Source organism: Bison bison, unplaced genomic scaffold (assembly GCF_000754665.1).
Source record: "Bison bison bison isolate TAMUID 2011002044 unplaced genomic scaffold, Bison_UMD1.0 scf7180017864270, whole genome shotgun sequence".
NCBI lineage: Eukaryota > Metazoa > Chordata > Mammalia > Artiodactyla > Bovidae > Bison > Bison bison.
Genome location: NW_011494842.1, coordinates 9,260,101 through 9,269,603, shown reverse-complemented (window position 1 = coordinate 9,269,603; position 9,503 = coordinate 9,260,101). Strand labels below are relative to the sequence as shown.

The following is a 9,503-nucleotide window of genomic DNA, read 5'->3' as shown; positions in this document are numbered from 1 at the left end:
CTGCTTATTTAACTTATATACAGAGTACATCATGAGAAACACTGGACTGGAAGAAACACAAGCTGGAATCAAGACTGCCAGGAGAAATATCAATAACCTCAGATATGCAGATGACACCACCCTTATGGCAGAAAGTGAAGAGGAACTCAAAAGCCTCTTGATGAAAATGAAAGTGGAGAGTGAAAAAGTTGGCTTAAAGCTCAACATTCAGAAAACGAAGATCATGGTATCTGGTCCCATCACTTCATGGCAAATAGATGGGGAAACAGTGGAAACAGTGTCAGACTTTGTTTTTGGGCTCCAAAATCACTGCAGATGGTGACTATAGCCATGAAATTAAAAGATGATTACTCCTTGGAAGCAAAGTTATGACCAACCTAGACAGCATATTCAAAAGCAGAGACATTACTTTGCCAACAAAGGTCTGTCTAGTTAAGGCTATGGTTTTTCCTGTGGTGATGTATGAATATGAGAATTGGACTGTGAAGGCTGAGCACCGAAGAATTGATGCTTTTGAAGTGTGGTGTTGGAGAAGACTCTTGAGAGTTCCTTGGACTGCAAGGAGGTCCAACCGGTCCATTCTGAAGGAGATCAGCCCTGGGTGTTCTTTGGAGGGAATGATACTAAAGCTGAAACTCCAGTACTTTGGCCACCTCATGCGAAGAGTTGACTCATAGGAAAAGACTCTGATGCTGGGAGGGATTGGGGGCAGGAGGAGAAGGGGACGACAGAGCATGAGATGGCTGGATGGCATCACTGACTCGATGGATGTGAGTCTGGGTGAACTCCGGGAGTTGGTGATGGACAGGGAGGCTTGGCGTGCTGCGATTCATGGGGTCGCAAAGAGTCGGACACGACTGAGCGACTGAACTGAACTGAAGGGATGTAAGCAAGTGGGGAATTCGGTAAACCCAGTCATATCAATAACTAGAGGGGCTTCGCTTGAACTAGGATTCTAACTCAGAACTAGGATATCAATTCAGAAAACAATAAATTTAGAAGCCTGTCATACCACCAGGTGGCCAATGGGGCCACTCTGCGCTAAGACTAGTTTTATCTGAGCAATAAAAATTATTGCAGGCAGTATTATCACTAATGGCAATAATTTGGCAAATGGAAGTCAATATACACAGACGGGGAATAACTGGTTGTGCTTGTGCAGTTTAGATGATTGAAGATATAACGTAAAGGCTTCTGCTGTGATGAGGATTAACCACTCAGTAATTAATGGCCTAAAGTGGAACGATAATCATGTATCAGAGAAAGTAATAAAAATGTCCCAACAAAGGTACTAAAATAAGGGCAATAAATGTTTTATAGTAACAATCTGGAATTGTAAAATGGTCCAGTGCAGACCTACATGTTGTCCCTTACTGCAGAGTGCTAACACCAAACCACCGTGTGCGCACACAAAAAAGGGGACGCAGTGTATTCGGTGACAATTATATTCCTCCCAAATCACAGAGCTAAATAACTACTTCTACTGGTCGCATGAATGCAATTCTGCTGAATGACCCGTGGAAACACTCATGGTTTTATATTGTTAGCAGGTGCAAAACAAGAGTGTATAAGGTTTGCCTTTGCAGTTTGGGATATGGTGATATTTTAAGACCCATCCTAAATACAGATTCAAGGAAAACTCAGCTGATGACAGGTGCAGGCAAGGTATGGTGACTCTGAACCAAACATAAAACAGGATAGTACATCCCACTGCCCTACAAACACGGACAAATCCTGGCTGTGAACAGAATTGGCTAAAAGGAACAGAATACTCAACTCTGACACTTAAATTGTAAAGACACTTAAATTGTAAAGACAATGCATGATGCTGGATGCTTGGGACTGGTGCACTGGGACGACCCAGAGGGATGGTATGGAGAGGGAGGAGGGAGGAGGGTTCAGGATGGATTTTCTTTTAAAAATTAAAAAAAAAAAAAAAAAATTGTAAAGCCTGTGACGTCAGGGTACTGAGCTGGTGTCTCTGCAATTCTCTTGTCTTTCCCTCAGGTTACAAGTTAACTGTTAACAGTTTTTGGCACCTTATTTTCACATTAATACATGCAAAAGCAGGAAATGTGAGTGGAGGCAGAAAGTGGCTTTCTTCACAAAATCATCTCTTACTGACTGGAAAAGAAAATCCTGCTAAAAACCCTCCTTTAGACTTTTCTTTTACAGCTCACTGGCCAGAACCAATGAGATGAGCCCATCACAGATTAGTCACTGGTATTACCAAGGAATTATTATAAAAGGCTTAAACTAACCCAGATGCCTACTCTAAGTACACTGTTGCCTGTTCAAGAGCTGAATGAATCTATGGTCTTGAGCAAGGAAGAAGCAGGGGCCAGGAAGGCAGCTGTGTAGGTAATTAACAATGCCTGCCCCACTGGCCAACAAACCAGACAGTCCACTGTGAGTAAAACTGGGAAATAGAACCCATCATACTTAATGGAAATATTACACAAATAGCACAGAAAACATGTATCCCCATGAGAAGATCTAATACAAGATACATACTAAGAAACATTGAAGAAAAATCTACTAAGTAAATGGAGGGATTTCATTCCTTCTTTCCAAAAATATTTACTTAGTAACTTAGGACCTAAAATAAGGGCAATAAACATTTTATAGTAACATTTACTGAATTTTCTTTTCTGCTTGTCTGGGTGTTAAGGCACATTGGTGAACAAAAGCAGGTGTTAAGGCACACTGGTGAACCAAACAAAGTCCCAGCCCTCAGAGAGCTTACACTGGCAATTTCTGATTAAAAAGACAAAGCAAAATTGCATTTTACAGAAATGAACAGCAGTCATGCTTCACAGTATTTCAGAAGACTATACCTTCTACATATTGGCCAAATTGAAAAAAGAATGGGTTGGTGGAATTAGAGAAAAGTTCACCACACATTCAGTTAAGTTATTAAAAGAATATTAAAATATTGATAATGCATATTTGTAAGGTATTTTTCTAGGTATTCAAAATACTTTAATGTATATTCTCTTTACTTCCCCACTGACTATGAAGGAAGACAGGGTGGCTATTATGACACAGGCCCCAGAAGGATGAAATCTAGGTCTCTTGTACCTCTTAAATCATTCAGCTTTCACTATGAACAACAGCTTTCCTAGAGGTAAGCCTCTAAGATTAAACCTGCAAAAAGAGGCCAAAGTTCTTAGAACACGTGAGAAGATGACCCATCATTTAAACTTATTGTGACTGAACGATGGCCTATGAGAGAAAGGTGGGATAAAGTGATAATTGGGGGTATGAATACACACCCACACATCTGGGATTTAACTAGGGCTCTTCTGTGTTTGAAAATAATTAGAATTTTACTAGAAGAAATAGCCTCCAGGGATCTTTTAACTCCACCGTCTGGCTGGGTTTCCTTGAGTGTGTCAAAGAGAAAAAGGACCTGAAGAATGCCAGCTCCATAGTTAAGTTCTATTTGCCCCGGTTCTCAGAAAGTAAGTAAGGAAGAGGGGAGGTCTATCTATCTATCTATTTATATCTCTAGAAGCATGGTCTCCAGAAGCCAGAAGATCATCAATCAGCCAATTTTAGGACAATATTTACCAAATAAAGACCTTCTCATAGAACAGAGACAAACCCTATATAAACCACCTTCCAGCGTAAGAAAAAGATCTCTGATGTAACTTAATTTTACACTTGGTAACAGACTGCTTAGAAGTAAGAAGACTGTTCATCTTCTGATCCAAAACAGGACAGGGGAGAAGCTAGAAAAGGTCAAAGCAGAAACTGTCACTTCTACAAAGTAGGGAAGGGTTCCACAGGTTTAAGAAGAAGTACATGCATGAGAGGAAAAATATCTTGACTTACTTTTTGGTGAGCCGAGGGTCCAGAGGAGGGTGCTGTGCTCCATACACAGGCTGGATGCTAAAAGCGAGAAAAAAAAAGGAAGACACGAGTTGTCAGGAAGGTAGATATATTGGGTGAGTACCACCTGCATCGCAACGTTGGAAGGGACTGAGAGAAACAGGTGACCTCCAAGAACAACTATGCCCAAGCCAAAGGACAGCAACCTACTCTTTAAAAAAAAAAAGTTCATCATCTTCCCTGGTGAGGTTTCAGCACCCTACGCAATTATCAGGAAGTTCTATCCGGACAGGCAGCATGGGAAGGCTTACAGTTGGACAGAATACAGTTCAAATGCAGGTTGTGGCATCCACTATAAACTTTCACTAAATGGCCTGACCACTCTGAACATGCTTTCTTATCTGTAAAACTGGAATATCGCCTACCCCAGAGGACCACTTGGACTACACGACAGTGAAGCAGCCCCACAGATCAAGGGAGGAGTGACCCAAGGGGTTCTCACAACTGCTGGCAAGGGTATAAACTGATACAACCACTTTGAAAAAGTTTGGCTATATTGAGGAAGAACAAAATATGCATACTCTAAGACTAAAGATACATACATATACATATACATATATGTCTTTAGAAAAACAAAGATATGTGTATCAGGAAACATATAAAAGTGTTCATAATCTCAGATATATGCAGATGACACCACCCTTATGGCAGAAAGTGAAGAACTAAAGAGCCTCTTGATGGAAGTAAAAGAGGAGAGTGAAAACACTGGCTTAAAACCCAACATTCAGAAAAATAAGATCATGGCATCCAGTTCCATCACTTCATGGGAAATAGATAGGGAAACCATGGAAACAGTTAGAGACTTTATTTTTTGAGGCTCCAAATCACTGCAGATGGTGATTGCAGCCATAAAATTAAAAGACGCTTGCTCCTTGGAAGAAAAGCTATGACAAACCTAGACAGCATATTCAAAAGCAGAGACATTACTTTGCCAACAAAGATCAGTCTAGTCAAGGCTATGGTTTTTCCAGTAGTCATGTATGGATGTGAGAGTTGGACTATAAAGAAAGCTGAGCGCTGAAGAATTGATGCTTTTGAACTGTGGTGTTGGAGAAGACTCTTGAGAGTCCCTTGGACTGCAAGGAGATCCAACCAGTCCATCCTAAAGGAAATCAGTCCTGGGTGTTCATTGGAGGGAATGATGTTGAAGCTGAAACTTTGATGTTGAAGCTGAATCCAATACATTGGCCACCTGATGTGAAGACCTGCCTCATTTGAAAAGACCCTGATGCTGGGAAAGATTGAAGGTGGAAAGAGAAGGGGATGACAGAGGATGAGATGGTTGGATGGCATCACCGACTCAATGGGCATGAGTCTGAGTAAACTCGGAGAGTTGGTGATGGACAGGGAGTCCTGATGTGCTGCAGTTTATGGGGTCGCAGAGTTGGACACGACTGAGTGACTGAAGTGAACTGATAGCATTATGGATTCTTTTAGCTCCAAACTAGAAATAACCCTACTGTCTATCAATAGAGAAATAAACTTTCATGTGTTCATATAATAAAACACTTTACAGCAATGTAAATAAATGGAGTAAGGTTGCAAGTAATGTGAATGGATCTTACAAATGTCATGTTGAACAAAAAAAACAAGCAAAGGATAAAACAGTAAATAGTGTATGATTCTATTTACACATACATCACAAACTGGCAAAATGATTTCTATCACTTGGAGATCATCCATATAGTAACACAATAAAGGAAGCACAGAGTGATTAGCATGAAAGGATGTGGTTATCTCTTGGGGAGAAGGAAGGAGGTGTGATCAACGACAGACACGGGGGCTTCCGGGGCGTTCACTTTCTGATTATTTATCAAGTTTATCAAGTTACCATACCACACACTTGTTTTATGTACTTTTCTACAGTAGTTCAGTTTAAAAAAAAAAAACGATAAAAAAGAGTGACCTGAAATAACTGTATACTAAGCCAAACTGTGGTTTAAGTACAAAGGCAACAGAAAAGCATGCTTCAGCATGTAAGAACTCAGGGAACCTGGTTTCCTTTACTCCTTCCTGAAGAAACTACTAGAGGAAAAACTTCAACTGATAATATAATAAATGGAGACACTATGGCAAAAGGCTGGTGGTGGACAAGAACCCCCCTGCCAATGTAGGGGACACGGGTTCGATCCCTGTTCTGAAAAGACTCCGCATGCTTCCCCATGCCCCGGCGCAACTAAGCCCGTGTGCCACAACCACTGAGCCCAAGCTCCAGAGCTGGTGAATCGCAACGACTGAGCCCACACGCTGCAACTACTGGAGCCCGCCCGCCCACCTAGAACCTGGACTTTGCAACAAAGGAAGCCCCTGCACCACAGCTAAAGAGTAGCGCCCCATGTAGAACCAAGACCCGGTGCGGACAAAAGTAAATACGTACGTAAATTTTTAAAACTTTGTAAAGATTGAGCCTTAAATTTGAGGCTTTCTGGTTGCAGAAGAGAATGCAAAAATAATGTAACTGGCAAATGTTAAAGTGGGATGGAGGAGAAGTGGACTCAAATAAGTAGACTGATTTCCTCATCTTTTACTGACAAGGTTCAAAAAGACACTTATAACTGGTAGTTCAAGTAATATATAGGTATGTTGTTGTTGTTGAGTCTCCCAGTCGTGTTTGACTCTTTGTGACCCCAAGGACTGCAGCATGCCAGGCCTCCCTGTCCCTCATCATCTCCTGAAGTTTGCCCAAGTCCATGTCCAATGCATTGGTGATGCCATTCAGCCGTCTCATTCTTTGATGCCCTAATATACAGGTATGTTTAAAGATATAAAATAAAACTAAGAAAAATAACTATAATCAACTAAAAGCAGATGGAAAGGAGGCAGGAAATAGTACTAATTTCATCATTACTCATGGTAGGGAGTCAACAGATACTATCTGAAGAAACATGGTATAAAGTTATACACAATCACTAGAATAAAAAGATAACTCTTTCAAATCATCAGAACCTACACCAGGATATACCCACCTCCCAAAGCAAGTACAGTCCTGATAGTGAAAGTTTTTTAAAAGAAAATATTAAAAATAGAACTAAAACCAAATATATCAGTCACTCCAATAAATATATATGGGTCGAACTTACCTATTAAAAGAAAAGGGATTATTATCAATGGGACTGGTAAAATCAACTACAGTACATCTGTTAAAAAGAATGAGGTAATTCTATATCCACTGACATGAAACACACATTGAAAAAAAGATGCAGAATTATATGCACAGTAATAATTCCATTTTATGTAAAAATCTTTAAAATAAAGTATATCCACGTACTGACATATGATGGCATTTATGTATTTACAGTCCATTTCTGAAAGAACACATGAGACTAAGAAGCAGTGGTATGGAAGTGGGACTGATGATTGGAGGGCCCTGTGGCAGAGACTAAGTTTTCAGTGCAAACCTTCCTACACCTTTCTCAATTAGTACTGTATACACGATCACCTTTCTAAGAAATAAATTAAGCAATCTTAAGAGCACTGGGAAGTTTAAATGGGATAATGTGTAAAAGGTCCTTCAGCACAATTCCTACAGGTAGTTAAGCAATAATAGCAGGTGGTGAGGTAAATGCTGCCCGGCACACACTCAGTGCTTAAGAAATGTTGGTTTTCTTCCTCCCCCCGATTTTTGTAATTTATTTCTTACTAACATTTAGAAAACAGAACAAGTAGGTTTACCAAGTACCTTTGACATAAAGTACTTTGACATAAAGATGTGATCCTAAAGTTGCTTTTAAATAAAAATGTAGTCAATCTGATCATTTTCACATTGATTTCTACTAAGATTCCAAAGAGAATATTTGTGTATCAACCTTTAGCTATGAGTAGGGCCCTGACCCTTTTAGTAGTAAGATTTCTGAACATCTATGGAAGGTTATTAACTAATTTGTAAACAAGCCATCACATGTACTACCACAGAAATACAAACAATGCTACCTGAATGTGTTTACAGTTTCCCAGGCAAAGGAAAGGAAGAGAGAAAAGAAGGATTAAAGAATACAGGAAAGTCTGGCTTAGAGAGAGAAAACTTAGACAAAACAAAAAGCACAAACTAGAAAACCCAAAGGGCCATTTGTATTTCAGCATTTGCAAATACTCTTAAGATGAGTACACTTGAACTCTCTAAGTAAATAAGCTTCTATGTTAGCAAAATATAAAGATCAGAGAATAAACTCTGACGGAAGATATTAATGGGAAAATTGGGCTGGGTGACTGAGTAGCAGAATAAGAAAGAATCCTTAGATTCTCTCCATAAAAGAGTATTACCACCTGCCAGTAATACAGCAAGAAAAAAAGCAATCCTAATGGTGCAGGTTTAGGAGCTAAAGGCCATTAATAATCACCTAGGAAAAGGACCTTAACATCACTGTAGACTATATTTTAAAGACGTCAGCCCCGAGTGCTGGCATAGCCAGAAAGGTCAAGATAAATGATGGACTTTATCAGCAAAGGTATCAGAGCCTAAACTGACTTATTTCTGAACTAAAACCATAATGTATCTGTTAACATTTTTAATTAACATATTCCTGAACTAAACCATAATGTGTCTGTATCTGAAACACCTGGATAATTTATCAGTTTCACTTCAGTTCAGTTCAGTCGCTCAGTCGTGTCCGACTCCTTGCGACCCCATGAATCACAGCACGCCAGGCCTCCCTATCCATCACCAACTCCCGGAGTTCACTCAGACTCACGTCCATCGAGTCGGTGATGCCATCCAGCCATCTTATCCTCTGTCGTCCCCTTCTCCTCCTGCCCCCAATCCCTCCCAGCATCGGAGTCTTTTCCAATGAATCAACTCTTCCCATGAGGTGGCCAAAGTACTGGAGTTTCAGCTTTAGCATCATTCCTTCCAAAGACATCCCAGGGCTGATCTCCCTCAGAATGGACTGGTTGGATCTCCTTGCAGTCCAAGGGACTCTCGAGTCTTCTCCAACACCACAGTTCAAAAGCATCAATTCTTCGGCACTCAGCCTCCTTCACAGTCCAACTCTCACATCCATACATGACCACAGGAAAAACCATAGCCTTGACTAGACGGACCTTTGTTGTCTCTGCTTTTGAATATGCTATCTAGGTTGGTCATAACTTTCCTTCCAAGGAGTAAGCGTCTTTTAATTTCATGGCTGCAGTCACCATCTGCAGTGATTTTGGAGCCCAAAAAATAAAGTCTGACACTGTTTCCACTGTTTCCCAATCTATTTCCCATGAAGTGATGGGACCAGATGCCATGATCTTCGTTTTCTGAATGTTGAGCTTTAAGCCAACTTTTTCACTCTCCACTTTCACTTTCATCAAGAGGCTTTTTAGTTCCTCTTCACTTTCTGCCATAAGGGTGGTGTCATCTGCATATCTGAGGTTACTGATATTTCTCCCAGCAATCTTGATTCCAGCTTGTGCTTCTTCCAGTCCAGCGTTTCTCATGATGTTCTCTGCATATAAGTTAAATAAGCACGGTGACAATATACAGCCTTGATGAACTCCTTTTCCTATTTGGAACCAGTCTGTTGTTCCATGTCCAGTTCTAACTCTTGCTTCCTGACCTGCATACAGATTTCTCAAGAGGCAGGTCAGGTGGTCTGGTATTCCCATCTCTTGAAGAATTTCCCACAGTT

At 40.5% G+C, this 9,503-nt stretch overlaps 1 protein-coding gene across 3 annotated transcripts in view; it reads right to left on the bottom strand.

The window, feature by feature from the left end:
* TBC1D22B (TBC1 domain family, member 22B) overlaps positions 1 to 9,503 on the bottom strand; it is a 77,565-nt gene that overhangs the window by 58,024 nt on the left and 10,038 nt on the right. For 2 of the 3 annotated variants that reach the window (XR_826012.1, XM_010848683.1), the window contains exon 2: positions 3,838 to 3,894. The exons of the other annotated variant lie outside the window; for it this stretch is intronic. Coding sequence is in view for 1 of the 2 variants with exons in the window: in XM_010848683.1 (XP_010846985.1) it covers positions 3,838 to 3,894 (57 nt within the window). In the remaining variant the exon portion in view is untranslated. The remainder of the gene's footprint in view (positions 1 to 3,837; positions 3,895 to 9,503) is intronic. 3 annotated transcript variants of the gene reach the window in all.